Source organism: Sander vitreus, chromosome 17, assembly GCF_031162955.1.
Source record: "Sander vitreus isolate 19-12246 chromosome 17, sanVit1, whole genome shotgun sequence".
Taxonomy (NCBI): domain Eukaryota; kingdom Metazoa; phylum Chordata; class Actinopteri; order Perciformes; family Percidae; genus Sander; species Sander vitreus.
The window spans coordinates 16247225-16270377 of NC_135871.1; the positions used below are offsets into that span (position 1 = coordinate 16247225).

The 23153-nt window shown below is 41.0% G+C and overlaps 2 protein-coding genes across 3 annotated transcripts; one reads left to right on the forward strand and one right to left on the reverse strand.

Annotated features, from left to right (window-relative positions):
• Nucleotides 1–2455: 2455 nt before the first annotated feature.
• On the reverse strand, nt 2456–9625 carry slc25a28 (solute carrier family 25 member 28). Of its 2 annotated transcripts, none has more exons than XM_078272929.1 (4): nt 9061–9625; nt 6442–6670; nt 4958–5014; nt 2456–4491 (listed from the first exon to the last, which is right to left on the reverse strand). In XM_078272929.1, exons 1-4 carry the CDS (start codon nt 9403–9405, stop codon nt 3950–3952), a joined length of 1173 nt encoding a protein of 390 aa, XP_078129055.1. In that variant the 5' UTR covers nt 9406–9625; the 3' UTR covers nt 2456–3949. The 2 variants fall into 2 exon arrangements, with proteins under 2 accessions (XP_078129055.1, XP_078129056.1); XM_078272930.1 differs by lacking the exon at nt 9061–9625 and adding an exon at nt 8883–9054.
• A 2287-nt stretch (nt 9626–11912) lies between these two features.
• On the forward strand, nt 11913–21652 carry pyroxd2 (pyridine nucleotide-disulphide oxidoreductase domain 2). Its single transcript, XM_078273782.1, has 16 exons — nt 11913–12075; nt 12481–12500; nt 12642–12735; nt 13246–13319; nt 13415–13570; nt 13788–13941; nt 14039–14100; nt 14185–14282; nt 14366–14507; nt 14616–14750; nt 14831–14903; nt 16825–16978; nt 19713–19864; nt 20200–20306; nt 20671–20791; nt 21060–21652. The coding sequence occupies exons 1-16, from the start codon at nt 11952–11954 to the stop codon at nt 21128–21130; spliced, it is 1737 nt and encodes a 578-aa protein (XP_078129908.1). The 5' UTR covers nt 11913–11951; the 3' UTR covers nt 21131–21652.
• The last annotated feature ends 1501 nt before the right edge of the window (nt 21653–23153 follow it).

Consider the following 23153-nt stretch of genomic DNA (forward strand, 5'->3'; position numbering starts at 1 on the left):
GGTTGTACCTCTGTATCTGTATCACAGTATTTCTACACACGTGTGCAATTTCAACCCATACCTTTTCTTCTCTTGTAAAAATCAGTCTCTCATGAGTTTCATTACTGGAGACACAGTGGGCAATCTCTAGCTGGCAGAGCATTAGCACATGAAAGAGAGACAGAAACAAATACACCATTCTAACAGGTTATGACTATGACAGGCCACACATACTGTACATGCATAAATAGTGGGAGAGAGAGAGCGACAGAGGCGGCTCATTAACACTCCCTGTTTGAACAGGCGTCTGCCTGACAGGCATAGGTGTGTGTGTGTGTGTGTGTGTGTGTGTGTGTGTGTGTGTGTGTGTGTGTGTGTGTCTGTGTCTGATTCTGTGTGTGTATGTAGAGGCTGAGGTGGTGGAGCTGTCACTCCTCACTACGATTTGTCAAAGCATTAAACTTGCTGCTTTGAAACCGATGTGTCCACAGATTCTAACTAAAGGATTTTGGTGTTTGTGTAGGCTGTTTCATATTTAAGATAAGATGGAGAAGATAGAGTTGTATTGTCCCAAAGGAAATTTGTCTTAGACACATACACAAACCGTAGCTGCTATTCAACACAACATAGTGCATACATACAAACAGTATCACTCCACATGGACATACTCATAGTTTATGCACAGACTGCCACCAGCCAACAAAATTGCACACTGCCTGTTGTACAACATATCATAACAGTCATCATACTAGTGTACATAATATGTGCAGTAAGGGTGGCGGCCTCATCAACATAAAGTCATGATAAAAAAATTAAAAAAATCCCCAGGTAGTGCAATGATGTGAGTGAACATGTCCTATAAAAAGACCTTTTGTTTGACCTTCTGTTGATTTGAAAATACATTTTCCATACATAAAACAATCATCAGTTAATTGTTTCATAGTCTGGATCGACGACAATTCATTTACCGGATAATCGACAATTCTTTCGGGGAATGATTGTAAAGATATTACAAAGAATATGTTTACAGCAGTTACTATCTAACTGGAACGTTTTGGCACCAATTGGTGGGGATTTCCTACGGACAAAATACACACAGCGATACACTGGTAAGAGCAAATTACCTTTAACCATGTATCCAGCTAATTTAAATAGCTTGCGTTACTGTATTGTGTGAACAGTAAACTTTATTTAATATTTTATGTGGTGTTTTCTTTTGCAGGTGCAAATGTTCCACCAAAACAAATTCCTTCCCGAGACCAATTTGCAGATACACCATTGCTGCGACCGGAGCTTAGTGCCGCCCAAGATGATTGCGATTGGTTTAAAGAAATGCAAACAACCCAGGCTGTTCTTTTCTCCTATGTATGTGTGGAGAGGCCAGACCTTACTTTGCAGTGCTGTGGAGATAGGTCTGGCAAGCAAGACTAATCAATTCACAACCTCACCAAACCCTGTCATATGCAGACATCATTACAGGAGTCCTGTTATGTAATGTAATTTTGTACACAGATGAAAATCATAACAAAAACATTTGACACACATGTTTTGGCCACAAGTAAGATAAAAGTCTAGACTAGCACTAGGGGATTTTATTCTTCTCATACTTTATTATATCCTAAGGATGATACTTTCAAACGTGATTGACTCACACCAACAGGTTTAATGATTCTAATAGATTCTAAATTAAAATGGTGTTGTTGACTCAGTTTGTTGACAGTTTTTGTAAGGAAAATGTATTTGACTCAAACTCTTTATTCCAACAAAATTATTGCCCCTGATGATTCTCTTATCCCACATATCTCTTATGCCTCAACACTCCTTTTTCCACTGGAGAAAGAGGTTCTCCTGCAATTTTGTCCACCAACATGATCATTAGTCCTAAAGGTATAAAGGCCTGCTAGCTCTAGACGTCATGGCATAATAGGACAGGTGTTTGTTTGAATTACCGTTTTAGGCACTATAGGCAATATAGTTTTTCAATATCCAATCTACTTTTCAGTCCTTTTTTGCTTTTTAAGGTTATCAACTTTTACTTTACCATGCATCATTTGCTGAATTCCAAAGCTTCACTCTCCTGGCTGTTTGTACGCAGCCAATGTGTCCACAAGTTCATGTTTCTTTTCAGTCTTACAGGTCAAAGTTGAAATCTGCACCTGTGTTCAAGACTAAACAACTGTACCCGCCTCAAACTAAAAATAAATAATACCTGAAAACACAAGACAAACTCACTTTGTGTTTTTGGCAGTACAGATGTGGCTTAGTGCATTGCCTCTTGTTCATCCATCCCATTCTTTGGTTTCTATTCACCAGGAAAGTTATTTAGAGAAATTAAGGTTATTTTATACACACCCAGATTATATAGAAAATATGGACTTGTCTTGTTGTATGACAGGTGAATAGGCAAGAACAGTCTAACTCATCTTCACATAGCAAAGTAGTCAGAAAAATTTAAAGAAATCAAAAGAGGGCTTGCATCATTTATGAGCAGTGAGTAAAGCCCCGCTGCTCAGCCTTTATTCAACGAGTGCAATTCAGTGTCCGAAACAATCAGACATCAATCAATAAGAATGACAGCTTCTATTGATGTCTACTCAATGGGGGTACAGATACGTTATCGTGTGGGATACTGAACTCCTGTTGGGCACAGTGCAATGTACACAACCGTTGCGGTCAAGCACAGATATTGAAACTCAGTAGTTCACAAGCTGAAAACAGGCTGACAGCTACAGTTAATGCAGAGAAATGGCCGTCTTAATTCTGCCCTGGTCTGCTCTGCCAAACACGTACACAAGGCATTAATGGTGAGTATTTGGATAATCCACGGGTTGATTAAGAACATAAAGGGGGGGGGGGGAATTAAAATAAAATAACATATAGGGAACCAACATTATTAATAATAAATTAAACACTCTTCAGATACCCCAGAGCTATGGAATATTTGTATTTTCTGTCCAATTATATCATAGGGAACAAGCAACAAACAAAAAAGGAAAATAATTTGAATCATTATTCCTTTAACTGCCAAAAGCAAAAATGGAAGCCCACATCTGGTCTATGGTGTTTTTGTTAATCTGAAACCATCAAATACTATTGGACTACATTTAAAATTACACAGTTCAATTTATCAAGATCCACACAGATGGTCCTAACTCTTGCTCTCAACCTTTTGAGTTGCCATGTTGGCAGGGTTCCATTACAATTCTACAAAGGTATCTGGGTACTGATCCATGCCAGGAAATAAATGTGTGTAACAACAAAGTGTTGTCAGCTACTATATTGGGTCAATTTGCTTTTGATTCTTAATGGTTGAAATTATTTTAAATTGGATCAAATAAAAGATATTTTGACTGAATGCCTGTGTAGCCCAAACTAGAAAGTGAACTTGTCTTGGATTACTGTGAGAATATTCTGTTATGATATTAAAAAAGCAAAATGGTTGTATTCATAAATCCAGAAAGGGGTCTGTATCAGGAGTCCGTTATAATTTTCATTTGCAAACTGAAGGCTTGGATGGGTGAAAATGGGAATCTGGTTCTAGGAGAGCAAAGCATAAAACGAGAGAGAGAGAGAGCTAACAAAGTGACACTAGTGCCCTCTGCTGACTACCTTTCCAACTCAAAACTTGTGCGTTCTTGACACTTATCCTCCATTTGGACAAATGTAGTGGTGACTGGAATGGCTTTAAAAAAAACTCAAGATTAACTATTCCTATATTACTGTGTAAATGTTTTCTTCTACAGGAGAGAATAAACATAACCCAAACCATACCTAGTCTTGAAATAGTGTAGCAGAAATAAAACAACTCAAACTGTCTTTGAAGTGGTCTTTCTTATCTGCTGTGTCTGAAAAGGATGGGACAACTGAGGTGAATTTTAGTCAGATTCTATGTGCGTATTGACTTGATCTTCTCCTCACAGGGAGGACAGAACAATATTAGAGGAGAATAAACAAAGGAGAGCTCAGATCTCTAAATCTCAGCCTCCACGTGTTGCGCTCTCCTCTTATTGTGCTGGTGCTTGGTGAGTCCATACTTGAAGAACTCATAGACCGACCAGCTGATGGCTGTGGAGGGCATCTGGTAGATGATCCTCGCCTGGACTCCCTTGAAGAAGCCCTGCAGGCCGCCCAGCCTGTAAACCGTCCGGAAGGCATGGGCCAGGCCTGAGATGTGTCTGTGGGCTCCTTGGCCCTGGCCCAGGGTCAGAGACTCCTGGGTGTTGAGCAGGGTCTTGCAGACATCCAGAGGTGTGGTTGCCGCAGCTGCGATGGCTCCAGCCAAAGCTCCGGACAACATGTGGGATGAGGGATTGTACTGTCTGTGGGGGTTGAGCAGCTCCTGGAGGTACTCATAGGTCATGAAGTGGAGCGCCTGGAAGGGCACGTTCATGGTGAGCTGGGTGGTGTAGCTGCGGTAGAACGCAGCAGGGCCCTCTTTCTGCCACACAGCACGTATACAGTCCATCACGCCACCGTAGGGTGAATTATACATCTGCATGCGCTGCTTCACAACTAGATACACATGGGTAGATGTATTGATGAAGGAGAAGCCCAGATGTGTCCAGGGTTAGCAGTATGAAGGTGGCAAAGATAGAAAAAGAAAAGAAGATTGCATACTGTAAATATGTCCTTAAAGCACATGAAGTTTCAATAAAACACAAAGATGTAGTGTGTCACTTTGATAGCGTTTGCTCAGACAGCTGCACCCCATCTAACAGCTGCACACGAGGACCCTGACCAGTGTCCTTCTACTTAACATGTTTGGGCAGGTGGACAAGAGGCAGCTGTGAAAGTCAATATGTGCGACTGCAGGGTTAAGGCCAACATGTGAAGATGGTTGGCCCAGGCGTGGCACCTGTAAGTTTCTTCACTGAAATTCCTGTATGGCAAACTTTTGTTTTGAGAGAGAAAATGTCTTAATACCCATCCTAATTCTGTGGTGAAAGACAAATGGCATTGTACTGTAAAATGTCCTTACCTTCCGCTGGGTTCATGACTGCATCGTGAAGTAGTGTGGCCGCACACCCAGCTGTTCCTGAAACAAATACACCTCATAATCACTACAAAAATTAAGATAACCATGAAGAATACAGAAAGAAAATAGAGAATACAGTAAAAGGGCATAGATAATATGCTAAATAACATAATTTTCACTTGCAACATAATGAATCCCTTTGATCGTGTCCCAGCCTAATTGCTTAAAGCTGCAGATGTCATGCTGAAAACAATATATCATCATAGCAGAATTGTGCATATTCAGCAAATTGCACAAGCGTAAACTAGAGATCACGCCTGACTGAATTCAGGTGGCCCAACCTGAGCAAAGAGAGACACCTGGTGGACGAGGCAGTTCATTGCGCTTTTGAGAGGTTTAAACCAAAAGCTTAAAAAGACAGGACCAACAGAGGAGAGAGCAGATGAGATGGGAGAAAGAGGACTTACCCAGCCTCCCACTAAACTGGAAAAAAAGGAAGAGAGAGAGAGTATGGAGAACAAGGAATAAGAAAATGGTTGATATTCAGAGCAAGGTTTTCAAATTGAATCTTTGGTTGGAACTTTCTATTTTGTAGCCAAGGTGACTTTTCTGAACCTGACCCACATAAGACAAACCGTTTACCTTTTCTAAAAGCCAGTGACAGGCCGAACATTTCCTAACCCGGATATTCCACCAGGTGCGTCTGTGTTGCGTTATGGCTGCGCTGCAGTTTTGTTTCGGCCTCCGCCACACCGCACCGGGAGCGTCTCAGAAGCGGAGCATCTTGCCTGCCCGACTCACAGATTTTATTGTTTCTACAGAGTACTTGAAAGCAATCAAGTTTATTAAGCTAGTATCTACTTTCCACTCCAAGCACTCCTGCAATTAAACTCCATGCCTTCTCTCTCTTTTCTGGCAGGATCTGTGGTGTCGTATTATGTTTTTCCACCTCCAAGATGAATCTCTCGTCGTACACGATATTGGGGGGTGTCTTTCGGTAAATTGACTGGATGTTTTCGCTGTTTTACTTCCTGTTCGGCTGTCCGAACGCCCCCCGGCTCGCGCTTCTTTAGCGGAGCGGAGAGCAGCTTCACACACGCTTCTGGGACGCGCCGTGACGCAGGTGGTGGAATATCAAGCATTGACTTGAATGGCCGCGATTGCTCGTAGGGGTCGCGGCACCTCCGGAACGCAGCGCAGATGCGCCCGGTGGAAAATAGGGGTAACAGTGTACAACTGTAGCTAGGAAAAGCTCTATCCAATTTGATGGTCAGCCAGATTTTTTTAGAACTAGTTAGGCCATGTCTGTGCTATACACGGATTAGGCTGAGTCAGCAGCTCCACCGAGATCACACTGATGGTTTGGCATTAGGGTTGGATAAGTCCTACATATCAACCTATCTTATAGTGATCTCCAAGTTAAGATACATGATCTGTACATCTACGGTACATCTCACTGTTAATGTGTAATGTATGTTTTATGGTACCATTAGCCAAATGGCTGTTAGCCCCTGGGTGTATGACATCACTTAGAGTCTTTTTGAGTTTCTCATAGCTGGCAAAGTAGAGGGCATGGGCAGGTCCCGCCCCAATTGCCGTTACATTCAGCCCTCTCATTGGCCGCCAGACTCCCTCTGTGGCTACAATTCGGCGAAGAGCATCCATCACATTCTTGTAGCGGGCTGCAGGGTCGGGCTGGAGGCTCTGCATGCGTGTCTGGAAAAGAGGAAAAGGTGAATGTAGCAAAGTTCAAAGTCAACAGTGTTGTTCCTTCCTATTTACCCACCAGGGCTAGATATTAAGTTTAGTAATATCTTCACAGAATTTTATATAAAAATAGAATTTAACTAATAATTTAAGTCTTGCCATATGTCTGCCTATAGCAAAGAATGCCACGGCAATGAAAAGAGTCCTGATTAGACTGCAGTGTGAATAAGGGGTCAAAAAAGGGAAATGAGATGTTCAACATTGTGTGTGGTGGACATGCAGAATTGAATAGAAGGAAGTATGGAGTTACAAGCTCCAAGGTCACAAGAGGACATAAGCCAACTTCCTGTCAGCCTCTTTTTTCCTACTGACCCTGAAGCACACCTTTCTCTCTTCCTCTTAACACACACGGACACTGACATAAATGATAAGATGACCTAAAAAACAAGTGCAAGGGATCGGTGTTTCTGTAACCTGCTATTTGTATGTAGAGAGCTTTGCCTGGGGTCGCACTGGGTGTGTGTGTCTGTCTCTGAGAAACGAACAGTGACATTATCTCTGAATACCAAACTTCCAGCTGAATGGACAAACTTCCACCCCACTGTGGAAATGCATGTAGTGCTCTAGCAAAGCATAAACATGGCCTCATGTCACTGTATGTTACAGCTGTGGAATGCAGGTCCCAAAGAGAGCTAGCTAACAGTGGTACGACGAGTATATGCATTATACACATCTCTTTGCATAATGGTAAAAAAAAAGACTGTATTTCATTAATTCATTAGTTCCCCATTACAACGCATGGATGTATGTCTTGCATTTAACAGCTATGGGTGTGTGGAGTGTTTATCTATGGTATGTTTGCACATCTAGAAAGCAATGACCTTTGTGCTTAACGAAAACACTACATTGACCACTCTTTGGAGCGAACACTGAAGACTTTTTGGTTTCTTCATTGACAAATTGAATACAACTAATTCCAGGAATGTGCACTGTGCAGTACACACTCTGGCAGACTTACAAATGCAACACGCTTTTTAAAATCCACAACCAATTACTGGGATTAAGGATACATTAAGGGGCGAATAACAACTTATTCTAAACTATAATTACACAATAATCTCTTAAGTGAGAGGCTTATCGTACAGGAGGAAAGTCTTTATTTGGTGTAGGGGAAAACATCTATATAAAAAAAAATGCATCTCAAATATTTTTCAATTTTCTGCAAATATACATTTCTCTGTATAAATGTGTATCTGTTTAAGTGCAGTAGACTCCATCTTGCACAATATCACTAATCTCCTGCAGCTCGCTTGGAAAGATGCTGAGATACAATAGCAGTGTAGCAGACACTGTGTACATTCTATAAACATAAGTATTGTCCGGGTTTAGGGCTGGACAGGCAGCAACAGAGTGAGACTACAGGTGGAAGAGACATGGGTGTACAGCTTTTCAGTCTGACATGGACAGCTGACTCTACTAAGCTCACTGCCACTTGCCCCATCTCTCTGACCCTGTGCCTGTGTTATACAATGATAACTGCTGCATGGTCCCATCTAGCTGACCTCTTGGCTAGGCCATGCCTCTATAGCTATGTTTTAGTTAAAAACTAAATAAACCCATACATAACAAAAAAGACCAAATGATGAGAAGAACTGTCCCAGTGAAGTTGCATGAGATCGCATGTGATCAAAATACCTTTGCATACAATTAGTTATTGTGTGTGAAACTGTGCTGTCAAACTGTATGAAACTACCAAACTGTGTTAGGAATGTAGCAACAGATGGACTGGAAGGGCCAAATGGTATCAACATTGCAGTGTAATTCAATTATGTGTGTCTTGTAAGAGTAGTTGCAGAAGGTGTGTAAGTTACTCGAAACAACATTAAACCTTCCCCCATTGTTTGTAAACAGAGTACAGCTTTGGTCTCCCATAACTATTGTTGCAGCTGGAAATAATAACGCGTTCCCCTTATTAACACTAACGTTAAGTACTTAGTTAACTTCCGACATACATTAACTAGCCTACGTACTATTATGCTGAGGCTTTGACAGCATATTAATATGATGATGTTTAGTAGTTTTACGCAAAGACCAAATTAGCTCGTGTTTGACCCTGCTAAAGGCTGTCATAACTAGCCACTAGCTAACGTTTGTCGCGCTTAATTTATAATAGCATGCTAACAAGTTAGCTAGCTAGTAGGGATGTACTGAACACACTGACCTTGTCCTTACAGCCGTCAGTACTGCAGCGCGTTAAGGTTAGCGAGTAAGCTAATAAACTATGCTAACAAACACGTTGGTTACAAGAATAACGTGCACAGAACAGAGATCAGGCTGTGAAAGCACTGGACATCCATAAAAGGTTGTGGGTCAGCTGGTTAGCCACTGAGCTGTGCTACCTTGACACAGTCGATTGGGAACATGAGGCAATGCTCCATGATCCCGGCCACGGCTCCAGCCAACATGTGGGTGCTAGTGGAGGCACCCTGTGGCAAACCCTCATAGTCTGGTTCAGTGTCCTCTGTTTGTGCATCTTGTGCACTACGGATAAAATCAACAGTCTGTAGCTCCGTTTCCCCTCCGACCCGGGGGGTCAGGCTTCCCACGATACTTTCCGAAACTCCCCAGAATCTGCCCCCCAGCCATCGAACTTCTGCCCCGGCAGATGCACCAGCAACCCCGGGATCATTGCCTGTAGTCTCCGCTGTCATCCGACGCCTCCTCACAAATCCATCTGCTTCCATTAGAAACCAGGTTAAATGTTAGGTATGTAGGCACGCAGACACGGCGTCTTGTGGGTGACTGCAGACCTGAAGTTTTACATTCCCGTGTGGTGGTATGGTATCACAGCTTCTCGCTCACTAGACCATACCCTCCCCGCCTCTTTACATCCCAGCCAGGTCCAAGCAAGAAGGGAGGCCGTGGCGGACAAATAGACAAGTACACACCTATACCATAGCCCCACCACAGGCCGCGAAGAGGAAATGATCTCTGATTGGTTACTATGGCCAAGTCGTACTGACACTATTGGGTGATGGACATGCCATTCATGATGATAGCATTTTGGTGAAGACTTCAAACCCAGTTATGTGGCTCGCACTGCCAGACCTAACGTTATCTCTGTTCAAGTAATTCATGCTTTTATCTTCTCCAGACTTGACTACTGCTATAGCCTTCCTCCTTTCTGACAGCAACACAAAGTCACTCTCGCGCCTCCAACTACTTCAGAATGCAGCAGAGCAGGCTTCTTGGTTTTAACAGATGACAGCTCATCACCCCAATCCTGGCCTCTCTCATATGGCTCCCTGTTCAATTTAGAATTGATTTTATTATTGATCTTATTGCTTCTATCCTTTTTATTTGTATAATTGTATTGGTCATGTTTTTTATTTGTCTTCTCTCTATTACTCAAACTTTGTCTTGCTATTGTTTGGCCTGTTAGTTCTGTTGTTATATTGACATCATGGGTATCCAGCTTTGCTTTGTCGGTTAAAGCACATTGTAAACTCTGTTTATAAAGGCGCTATGTAATTAAAGTTATTATTATTATTATTATTAAGATCCCATTAACTTGGTAAATAATAAGACACTGTATTATTAATGTCACATCAAGTGAAAAACGTTTTATGTGTAGGCTAATGAACAAAAACAGTATGTCATGTTTTCACTTAGAATGTTATCATAATATAATATTCTAGTTTGTTCAGTATAGGGCTAATCGATTAATAGACTAATTGTTTCAACTCTAGATCAGTGTTCACCATACATTAGACAGACTGACAATTCTCCACACCAAACTGTAGTATGGACATTTAACTCAGTGTTTATTGGCTCTCTCGACTGCAGGCGTTCAAATACATTCATTCATTTTTTTCATTAATTCTCCTTTGAGTAGGCCTACCTATAAGTATTATATGGACACATTATTCTTGCAAGTGCACTACACCTCAAATCATTTATCTTTTTGTCATTGAACAGTAGATGACCTCAGTGTAGCAAGATACTCACAAATGCACAGTAACACTTTTTATAATATGCTATCTTATATTTAATAATTAGGAATGCTAAAAGCTGACAGATAAATGTCTCCAGGCCTAACATCTTCACCAGAGAACATCTCACCCTGGAGGAAAATGGAGCACTTTTTATTTCTCCAGAAAATTAGGTAATTGTGTTTTGGTGCGGCACTGTTATAACACAATTACATTTTCTCCTTTTATTGCCTGGGAGAGCCTTCAAGGGCTGTAGTGTTGAATTTCTGCTGACAAAGGGGAATGAAGTGTTAATTTTTGCTTACAAGAACAAAATCTCCTGCTTCTGATCTAGTTAAGGTTGATTGGCTGTTGTCCGCAGACGTTCCTTAAAGGAAAACCAAGCAGACAGCCTATCAGGATCATTTCTCTTCCCTGAAACTAATACTACTCTAATACACCAAGGGAGAGCCATGTTAGGTCTAGCGGGAAACTCTAGATCACCATAACACCTCATTTTATTCCCTCCACCAAGAGAGTGCACAATCTCAGGAATTATTTTACACTGTCTAAGCAAAACATAGTCTAAAATCCACATTATATAGACAAGATGAGAAGATAACTCGATTCTGTTCTGCTGTGTTTGGTTGTTTTTGTACCAATTAACACCCTTCCTTCCTTGAGCTCTGGCTCTATCTACTCCTTGGACTGCTGCTCAGGCCCACAGATGATATATGGCCTCTTATCTTATTAATGCACAATAAGTGAACCACTAGGCCAATATGACATCTTCAATAGCATCACTGAGAAACCATTATTTGTTAAGAGCTCATCTTAAAACTCTTAAGGTTGAGCCCAACCCCCAAACCAACTGAGAGAGAGCTTGAACTGCACTTTTTCATTATTTTATATCAATATATTTATATTTTGTGTATATTGTCTGTGAAAACCCGAAAACAAACGCCTTCACAAACAAGTCCCATGTGCTCTGTGGAGCAAATGTTTTTGTTTTTCATATGCAGACATTTTGGCCACATTGTATTCATAAACTGATTGCCCATGTCTTAAGTCATATTTTACACTACACTACACCACACACACACACACACACACACACACACACACACACACACACACACAGACATATATGTGTTGCTGTATGTTGTATGTTTGTGGAAAACCTTGACACGAGGCTTTGGATCTGGATTAAATGGAACAACTGCGCCACCAAGTGGACAGCGCGGCAGGCTGAAATCAGATCTAGCCTTAGGCAGCTGCAATAGAAAAAGGGAAGGATTGAGTAAGATCAAACTCTTGCTATGGCTGCAGCGGTGTGGACTGATCGAGGACGGAGGGCTGTGGCTGTTGTCGGGACAGTGACTAGATCCAGATCCAGTCACACCGCTTTAAAATCCCAGTATGACGCACTGGTCATCGGAGGAGGTGAGATCTGTGGACTGTGCAGAAAAGTGCAGAAAATACAGAGGCAATGCTACAGTAGGCTATTACATAACAATAACAGCATGCTCCACGCCTTGCAACATTGATACAACGTTTTAGCTAAGGTTGCAAAAGTAATAACGTATTTGACCCTTGTCAGAAGTGGTTTGGCACGGTCTCTTGTTTTATGTTGTTATGTAAGTTTCATCTGAATTGTTCAACTTTGGACTGATTTAACTTGACTGTAAAAAGTACTGGAGAGCAGTTTGAACAAAGTGCCCAACAACAATTTTATTGAAACTTAAATTTGAACAACTATCAATGAAGTTTTGAATTTTCAGTAATTTCTATGGGATATTTGTATTTTTAGGAAAACTTTCTTACATGTACATACATATTTCATTGCAGGACACAATGGACTGGTGGCAGTGAGTCCATGCATATGTTTCCCAACACCTACATTATATGGTTCAGCAACTGGGTAAAGGTGATGTGCATTTGGCGTGTGTGTGTGTGTGTGTGTGTGTGTGTGTGTGTGTGTGTGTGTGTGTGTGTGTGTGTGTGTGTAGGCTGCCTATCTTCAAAAGGGAGGACTGAAGACAGCGGTCTTGGAGCGTAGACATGTGCTTGGAGGAGCAGCTGTTACAGAGGAAATCTTTCCTGGTAGGGTGGCCTCTGGCTGGGATACAATCCTGGCTCAACCCACGTCATAAAGGGTCGGTTCACTCAAATTTAACTACAAAAACAAAACAAAAAAAACAACTATTTTATTGCTCACCCCTAGTTGCATCTCAATGGACACTGTATACAGGGAATTACTAACAAGTAGTCCATTAAGATGGTAACACTGTGTTCTGTGAATTATTTGGACACACACACACACACACACATGCGCGCACACACACACACACACACATATTTCTGTAATTTGGGTAAACAGACCCTTAGGTTGTGGAGGAGGTTTCATTTTTGTAGACTGCTAGCAAATGTGCTACAAGGGGTTGAATGAATGTTGCATAATCAGCGGGGGTTACACACTGTTTTGTAATTATTAATTTTTACTTTTACAAGTTTCTAACTAAAAACACGGTGTTAACATGTGTTTTATCAAGTGATGCTTAAAAGGAATGTATTATTTTGTCCTTGTTAGAGTAACAATACTCTTGTGTGCAGGTTTCCTCTTCTCCAGGTGTTCCTATTTGCTAAGCTTATTAAGACCCCACATATGTGCAGACTTGGAGCTCAAGGTAAACATAGCAAAGTTGTAAAATATATTAATTCAGCTCATTATGAGAAGGCTTAAAGTAGTTGGTCTTCATTTTTTGTTAACATATTTTTTTAGAAACATGGGCTAAAGGTGTATTTGAGGGATCCCCATGCTTTCACCCCCTTGTTGGAGGAGGGGGTGAGCGGTGCCCCACCAAGATCTCTCACCCTGGGCTCAGATATGGCCATGAACCAAATGGAAATTGGCAAGTTCTCACAGAAGGACGCTAAGGTGATTGTAGCATTATGATAGCCATAGTAAATGGTTGACTGTATTGTGCATGTTTCTGCATTTTAAACTTTAGTGCAGATTTAAGCTCTTGTCACAGTAGAACTGAAAAAGTTCTTCATTGTCCCTCCACCAGTATAAAATTCAAATTATTCCAGCCTTTTTTCTTATACAATATCCAATATCCTCATCTTCACCCCATTCTTTGACATGTACCCAGGCCTTTCCAGATTTTGTTGCACACCTTGAGAAGCTAGCAGGAGCTATCCAACCTCTTTTGGATGCTTCTCCTGTCGACATTCCCGGTGTTACCACTGGATCACTGAGGAAGAGGCTGGCTGCAGCTAAAACACTGATGCCTATTGTCAAATGTGGTGCGTTGGTGGCTGTGTGTTTGAGAAATTACCTTTTATATTTTCTCATTTTGTTTTGCAATAACTGAGTCATGGTGTTATGTTTTTGAATTTAAAGGTCTGAAACTGGGCAGAAACATTCCAGATTTTTATGAGATTATAACTGCCCCAATAATGAAGGTTTGTTACAGCTTCCACTAAGTTTGGCATTCATTTCTGTTTTCTATTGACTGCATCGTGACTAACTCGGTTTTGGGGTTGTAGATTCTCAATCGGTGGTTTGAGTCGGAGCCACTGAGAGCAACACTGGCTACTGATGCTGTGATAGGAGCCATGACCAGTCCAAGTAATCCTGGTAGTGGGTGAGACACATTTTATGATACCCTGTGGCACCGGTAACTACAGGTTTAACCACATTGAATTAAACACTGACTTTGCCTTGAAGGTATGTGCTCTTGCACCATGTAATGGGAGAGTTGGAGAAGGAGAAGGGAGCATGGGGTTATGTGGAGGGAGGCATGGGAGGCGTGTCTCAGGCTATTGCCAGCTCTGCTCGATCCTACGGTGTAGACATTTTCACTGAGAAGGTAATATGGTTTTGATTAATATACTGATTTTGATGCAATTTATTTTTTGGAAACTATATTCTAGCATTTGAATTTTGGTCCTTATGCATAAACATGTATCCTTGGCAGGATGTAGGACAGGTCTTGGTTGGTTCAGATGGTGCTGCCAAGGGTGTGGTGCTAAAGGATGGCACAGAGATCCACAGTAAAGTTGTTTTATCAAATGCTACCCCACATGTTACCTTCAAAAACCTCACACCACAGGTAATATGGAGAAATAAACACTATATGTAATCATGGCACCAGACAATATTATTTATTCTGGCTTCCTGTTTTCATTGTAGGCTGCCCTTTCTCCAGAGTTCATCAGAGCCGTAGATCAAATAGACTACACTTCACCTGTGACCAAGATCAATGGTAAATCCGTTCTGTTTCTGTCATACTAATTGATCTTATATGCAATATATATATATATATATATATATATATATATATATATATATATATATATATATATATATATATATATATATATATATATATATATATATATATTCATTAGCTGATAGCTCTTGTGTTTTGACCATAGACTGTATGGTTTGACTGCTAAAATAAAAGGAAGATATCAATTGTATCCAAAAGGTGCTGACTGTCAAAATAATATAAAATCTTCCCACTCCTGAGATACAGTAGAGACCTTTTTCTCTTTAAAGCTGCCTCAGAGCATGATTATGTTTACTTTCACAGTAAAGCGTGAATTATGCTTCTGCGTTAAATCTACCGTGTCTACATACGTAGGTACGTGGAGACACGGACTCTACGTCATAGTCTGACGTGCGATGCAAGTCGCTCGGCCGTGGCTCAGTAGCGTTGCATTTTCCCCTACTCATTTCCTGGTTCTCCTTCTCCATAAACAACATGAAATCAAGGAGAGAGTTAACTTTTCCTGCTCCAGATTTCCTACCGTGGTCAGAAAGCACAGGGGAGACACACACATGCCGACCCTGCTATTCTCTTAAAGAGATTGACGCACACACCAACGCACAAGTATAAACTTAAGGCCACTTACATAGGCTATGGCGAAAGCTCTGCGTGGAGCCTCTGCAGAACCATATATCACGCTTAAGCCTTAAAAGAAACCAAATTTAAAATATATCACTTAGGCTACTATAGCTGCAGGGCAAATTGTCTTATCTCTGTGCAAACATTGTTTCTCTAGCCACATGTTTAATATGTTTAAATGAAACCCGACATTCTTTAGTCATACGTCTGTTTTTGTTTGTGTTGAACCACTACGTACACACTTTGAAAGCTGCAAAGAAGTGGGAAATTGTAAGGCAGACTTGGCAATAAGCCACAAACAGATGTAGTGTATCAAGAGGGATCAGCTCTTATTCGTTCACTATTGAGTACTGTCAGTATTTTTACAGTGTGAGATTAGGTCACCGCCTAAGCTCTTGTTACTCTAAACACAAGTTTCAAAGTTTGGGGTATTATAAAGCACACAAAACTAAGAAGATGTTTAGTGTTCTTCAGCTTCTTGCGTGGTGCCAGTTGTCGCTCCTACTTGTTAATTACAGTAGAGCCTGATCTTTAGGGCTTTATTACTCAGGAAGTCTTTACGCCCAACTGATCTTTTAAAGTGCATACAGTGCAATGCTTCTTAGACTTAACGATAGTCAGCAGTGTTAGGCGCAACATATTCCTTGCACTGAGAGTTTCCTTAATTGTAGTCTTGCTTTGCCAGACCCTCCTCCAAAGTGCACTGGAGGAGAGTCTGGCTACTCCACATAGCATTCGGGGATGGGAGGAAAACGTGCTTTGGTTTATTGGCATTTCTTTAAACCAATCACAATCATCTTGGGCGGTGCTAAGCATTGGAGAAAAGCTGCGGTGCAGCTGCAAAATAGGCTCGGAAGGAACTTGTTTTGGTGGAATATGTGTATGTTTAAAAGTTGTTTTAGTCATGCAACAGAAAACTCAGATTGGACAGATAGTCTAGCTAGCTGTCTGGATTTACCTTGCAGAGATCTGAGAAAAGGTTAACCATAGTCCTCATAAATCGACCAGAGTTTAAAATGCCAACACAAAGTAAGCCCAAGGCAGCGGATATCTGGTCTAAATGAGTACAATCCGGCGGATTTTCCGGCAGCAACGGAGCAATCCTGGAAGTGGAACGTCAAGGATATAGACTACCCTAATTGTAATTCACATATTTAAGTAAGATGAAACTTAAGCACACACTATAGAAAAATATAAATGGATTTAAAAAAAAGACAGAGTGTACGCTGATTCCATGTAATTTTCTTTGTTGTGATCCGTTTTATTTTTTTTACAGTGGCAGTGGACAAGCTACCAAACTTTCTAGCATCTCCCACACCAGATGATAAACCTGGACCCCACCATCAGTGCTCCATTCATCTCAACTGTGAAAGCGTGGTGCTCCTGGAGACTGCATACAAGGAGGCCATAAATGGACGTCCCTCAGCAAGGTACATCTTCAGACTTCCAAGTGAACACTTTAACACAACACTTTTTCCTCAAATAAGATTCAACAATACATTCAGCAACCAAATTGTCCCGCTGGTTAGCTGACCATACATGCTAGAGATTCAACTGGAGGTAAATATCAGGCATATACAGCACCGTACAATTCATCATATATATATCTCGACACTATAATATTATGTGCTTTGTAGTAGATATTTTCTCCATACATGAATGTCAACATAGTCTCGCGTTGCCAGACCCATCTCCACAGCGCAGCAGAGTAAGGTCTGGCTCCTCCACACACACATTGCAGGACAAGAGAAAGAAACGCTCTGGGTTGTACAGGTGAAGCACTGCTACTTGGGCGCAGAGTGCCTGGTCATCGATGGCAGTACCTTGTCCCACTCGCCACAGCACATACACTCTATTTCAGTCGGCATAGGTTGGCATATTTCCCCACACTCACACCACCAGTTTGTGTTGGCTCTCATCCTCACGTCCTCAGGCTGTTGAGCGATTGCAACCTCCTCCTCCTGTCGTTCTATTTCCAAAGCATGCAGCTCCTCTTCTGAAAACTCTGGTTCGTAGAGGTATGGTTCTGGATCTTGACTGTCTGAGAAGTCATCCTCTTCGTCTCTCACAAAATCCGCCGTGTTAGTCGCCATTCACTATGTCTGCTGTAGGAAAAATAGCCCGCTAATATTCACGCCGGTATGTTGACGGAAGTTGGGGGGTTTCAGGTGTTGCGTGATATCTCTGCGACCAAGTAGTAGTTTCCTATTTACATGTTGTGATTTGTATAGTCACAGCGTGTAAAAATAACAAGGTCACATGAGACACAGCCATCTTCTAACTGTATACAAACTGGGAACTATATTCTCAGAAAGACGAAGCAGCTGCTACTTGGGCGGAGTGATTTGCTTGCAGCACCCGAGAAGCCCAGCAAATCACTCCGCCCAAGTAACAGAAGTAGCAGCTTAGCAGGGAGGGGGTCGTGTGCTTGCGACTTACAAAGATACATAACAGCTACAAGTGTATGCATTATACCGGATTTACCCTATTATACATTATCGCCAGTAATTGATAGGTCAAACAGCAAATAGCCACCTACAAATAGTCTATAAACAAAGCATCAGGCTGTCTTTGAGATTTCACGTGAACAAAAGTTACTCAGGCTACCGAAGAATAGGCTACCATAATTCCTCCGTTCAATTAGGCCTAAGCGACGCACCCCAAGCTTCCATTCGTTTTGCCAACAGTGTGTTAGCATTTGAACAAAGTGCTGTGTGTCCACAGTGTGTGCAGACTGTAGTTACAGTATTACCTGAGGCCTTTTGGAGGAGCAACACTTTTTACATTTTAGTTTGTGATATCCCTGCAGGATAAACGGTCTCTGACATGTTCCGTTTGAGCTTCAACTTTACTCTGCAAACAAAAGTGTATTGGGAGTTGCACCTGGAATTGCCTATAGCCTGAAAAGAAACAACAAGAACACCAAAGGATGCAGCCAATGGCCAAGTGTAACTTTGCTTAAGATGCAAAGGTGTTATATACTATATATACTGTCAGCTATTCCATCAATCAATAGATAATCTCTCTCAAGGGTTAAAGACGACACAAGGGTTAACAAACAGCCATGTATATGGGCTCCTCCAGTCTCTTCACTACTGGCTGTTCCAATTTAACGGGAGAGAGGAGCAAGACTTTAATGGAAACCTATTAACTCCGCCGCCGTTCCGGAGCGGATCCGCAGCTGTTCCGCAGTTGGTGGAAATTGGGGGTTAGGATCGTGACCGGCCTCTGACGAGCTGTTACCACCATCATCTACCAGAGGGGACATTATTTCTTCAGCTTCTTCTTGCGTTGTCACCCCGGTGGGAGGTGTGCTAACAGGGCTTGCAGCAGGTGAATCGGCCGTGCTATTAACGCCATTGCTACACAGTTTCTTAGCAAAACCAAAATTAATTAAACAGCCTTGTTTTCTTTTTGCCATGGCTATATGATGCTAACTGCAGAATGGATTTCAAGGACTTTGCGCGCCGATTAATGGCCGCCAACGTTTATATTTTTTCTATGAATCTTTGAGTTAACATGTACTAAACATGAGTTGAATTTGCACCGCAGCGCCGCCACGCCTTGATGCTCATCACAACAATAGCATGTATGATTATCTTTATTAAAGTGAATTAGGTTTAAATCGGCGTCATGCATGAATGAATGATATTTTTTTGCAATTTTACATATAATAATCAACGATGATCACATTACACAAAACTGAAATTGCAGGTCAAAATGACACACTGTCAATATGTTTAGAGACCTCCCCCCAAAATTTCACAAATCATGTTTTCAGGGGAGCCCATGTCTTATTAAGGGTAGCCGAGCTCCCCCTAGCTCCCCCGTAGTTCGCACCGTGCCAATAAGTCGGCGTGTTCCTTTAATCTGCATTGCTATTTGTACTCGTGAATACGCAGTCCACAAGAAGTAATACGTTTTCTTTTTTTTTGGCTCACTTTTACTCACGACATGCTATCCGGCAACAAAGGATTGCATTCACAATGCTAAGCTAAACTAGCAGCGGCACTGCCGGAGTAAGACAATGCATGCACTGAGACAAAAATTTGTTTGCCCACGTCTAAAACTAGGGGAGACGGTGAATAACCCCTATTTCAAAAAACGGTGGCGTGTTCCTTTCACTCCCCCACCATCTTGTCTCATCATGCCCCTTTGTTGTAGACCCATGCTGGAGATGACTATCCCCTCTGTGTTGGATCCTACTCTGGCTCCCCCTGGTTGCCATACGGTGTCACTGTTCAGCCAATTCACCCCCTACCACATAGAGGGCAGGGAGTGGACTGACCAGGACAGGGAGGCCTACGCAGACACTGGTTTGAAACACAAAATGATCCAAGAGTTCTAGCATGCTGTGCTTAAAGCTGATCTTAAACTGATTATATATATATATATATATATATATATATATATATATATATATATATATATATATATATATATATATATATATATATTTTTTATTATATGATGGCCGAGTTAGAAAGGAAAAAGGTTATCCCAAAATGAGACTGATATTTTAAGGCTACACTCTGTCTTTTTTAAATGTTGAGATTCCAAAATTGATAAACAGTGTTTAAAATAAATATACAATTTAAATGTGTACTGATTAACCTGTTTCAGTGATAAAAGCCTGTGTTTGTCTCTTCAGCATTTGACTGGGTGGAGCAATACGCACCAGGGTTTAAAAAGTCGGTTGTGGGCAGGGACATCTTGGCTCCACCTGACCTGGAGAGGATCTTTGGGCTCACTGGAGGGGTACATACACTGTAGACATTGTAGAGCTGGGCAGCAGTTTGAATGTGGATCCACAATTAATTTGCTTGACACAACCGTCAACTGGATGAGGAAGTCATTTACATACTCTGCAGTGTTTTTTTGTTCACTATCTGCTCAGGGACAGACCTGTTGTATAAGCAGTTAATGGTTACAGACGGTTTTACCACAACCCATGAGTGAGAATCAAAGTTCATATCCGCTACATAAAGTGGCACAAGCTCACTGTTTTTTGCTTACAACTGTATGAGGCAGTCACTGAACAAGGCTACTTTTATCATAATAACATTACATCTTATATCAAGAAACAAAAAGAAAAGTAAACATTTTGGTTTTGTATTTACAGAATATTTTCCATGGATCAATGTCGCTGGACCAGCTCTACCTAGCACGACCTTTGCCCTTTCTCTCAGACTACCGTTCACCAATTAAAGGGCTGTATCTGTGTGGCAGTGGCTCTCATCCAGGTTTGCTTTTAATGCTGAACCCTCAGCTGAATATTGAATTGCAAATGTGGCTCTAGGTTGTGTATATTGTAATGCAAGCACAATAATTGATGTTAAGTTGTCTGGTGTTAGAAGAGCACAGTTGATGAACCTTTGGATGAAAAACTGCTGATGATAAATTAAATAAGTCGCTTGATGATGTCAGGTGGCTGAGTAAACTGTTACTGATTTCCCCACACAGAACAAGACTGACTAATTCTTGTCCATTTTATACGTTTGTTTTTTTTAGGTGGTGGTGTGATGGGTTCTCCTGGCTGGAACGCAGCGCTCGCTGTCATGGCTGACCTGAAGCGTCGCTGAAACATCTGATGCCATCAGTGTGTAATCAATCAGTGAATTTGACTGATTTGAGAAAATAATTCCAACTTCATTCCTCACTCCAACTATCTATCTGATCAGCTGTCTCTCCACCATATTATGTTTGTTAGGGTATCTGAAAAGAAAAAGGTTGATTCAATAATACAACTGACATAGGATGAAAGACGAGAGGGGAGACTCAATAAAAGAGGCTTTTAGGCTCTTTATACTGTAGGTCGTCCATGGCAAAAGTCCACTAGTCAATCACTCCTGATATTAAACACTAATGCAACGGTTGTTGTAACTCCTGTTATGAAGTCATCTAACTGAGTCAGTAGAAAATAACTGATACTAACGCAACAACATTATTGTTTTGGATTATCTTCTACATGTTGAAGACAAATCCATTTTAAGAATAACTGACAACTTGTCTCAATGAAATTAACTGTTAATCTAATGATGGAAATGAAGCACAATGGGACTTTTTACAACTTTGTATGAATAAATTCAAATTATATCAAGCTACTGTTTTTCTTTTTTCTTTTTAACTATGCATAATGATTATTTGTGTGTTTTACATGAGATATCACAGCTGAATATTTTGACTTGTCATGGTAGGAAAACACAGGTGGTAGGCTACTAATTTTACTAAACATTAGCAATGGCTCTGTTGTATTCAAATGTCCCAGTAAGGGTCAGGACCATGAAACTGAAGCAGCTAAATGGAATGCAGCCATCATTCATTTCATTATTTACATGTGTGCTTTTACTACTACGACATGTCAAAATGTCCCTCTGTGAAAAAGCACACAAATTCATGTTAGAATGAAGTTAATGTTAGGTGACTGTGGAATGTCGATATAGACTACCTTCATAGTAAATGCAGGCTAATTCTGAAATGTACAGTTTGATTTAGAAAACACGTTAAAGCAACACTAGGTAACTTTTCCCACTTCAGTCCCCCTACAGGTTGGAAGCAGAATTGTTCTGCTCTGAGTCACTTCCTTTTTTCTCTCGAGGCATCGACAACACAGCTGACAGGTTAGCCTCTCCCTGTTAATACACGTGCTAGAAAGAGGTTTGCTAATGTTTAAAAGACCACGCCGAAATATTCACTCTGACATTCTGGCTCTGCTTCGTCAAGTGGGATCTCAGATCGTAATCAGTCCTTCGCTGACCAATCAGCATTCATTAGCAGAATGCTACCGTGTTATGGGCAACAACGACTCAACCTGTAAGAAATTTCGACCTATAATCCATGTTGAACTTGCAAAAACTACAATCAAATCTGAGATTTCTCAACGACAATCAGGTGAAAGAGACAAATTTAGCCCTCTAGCTCCATAGAGGGTCATTCATTTTGCACTGGACCGTGATCACCCCCAGTGGAACTCTGGTGGAACTGCAACCACATTCGGTACAATGGGGCTGAATAGGGAGTGGAACGGCTTTCCGTAGACGGGCTTTGGCGGAGCGCACAACTTCACACACTTGTCACACTGATGTCTAAAGAGCAGCCAAGCGGCACCACTACATGACGCACGACACCGCCACCTAGTGGCTAAAATATTGAACTGAAAATGAACCTTCTTCCAGCAAACAAACAAACATATTTCTTTTATATGTTCAGAACATTTGAATTAAATACAAGAATAGAAAATACATACTGTAGGTACCCAGAAATAAATATGATGGGGGTGTTCCATCAAATTCACCACCCGGCTACACTTGTAATAAACATTCGGTATCACAATTATTAATATCATATTATGACAATAAACTGTATATCAATTTAATTAATAATGATATTATTTTTTTTTAATTAATATTATCATTCTTAATTATCGATAGAAGGCTATATACATGTAATTCTCTGTTGGTATTAACCATAGGCTGTTAATTTTACAGTCAATGGTATTAACTCACTATATAATATAGTGAGTTAATTAATAAATTTAATAATATTTTATTGGACCTAAACCGTTCAATAATCGATAACGGTGTCCTGTCTCTTTAAGACGCCGCT

What these genes read in the sequence shown, in the direction of transcription:
- pyroxd2 (XM_078273782.1), top strand. Translation starts at nt 11,952, where the DNA reads ATGGCTGCAGCGGTGTGGACTGATCGAGGACGGAGGGCTGTGGCTGTT. An exon ending in GATGCCTATTGTCAAATGTG is followed by an intron (nt 13,942 to 14,038) that starts GTGCGTTGGTGG and finishes TTGAATTTAAAG; the next exon opens with GTCTGAAACTGGGCAGAAAC. An exon ending in GGAGGCCTACGCAGACACTG is followed by an intron (nt 19,865 to 20,199) that starts GTTTGAAACACA and finishes TTGTCTCTTCAG; the next exon opens with CATTTGACTGGGTGGAGCAA.
- slc25a28 (XM_078272929.1), bottom strand. Translation starts at nt 9,405, where the DNA reads ATGGAAGCAGATGGATTTGTGAGGAGGCGTCGGATGACAGCGGAGACT. An exon ending in TCCCAATCGACTGTGTCAAG is followed by an intron (nt 6,671 to 9,060) that starts GTAGCACAGCTC and finishes CCTCTTTTCCAG; the next exon opens with ACACGCATGCAGAGCCTCCA. An exon ending in AGTCATGAACCCAGCGGAAG is followed by an intron (nt 4,492 to 4,957) that starts GTAAGGACATTT and finishes ATGTGTATCTAG; the next exon opens with TTGTGAAGCAGCGCATGCAG.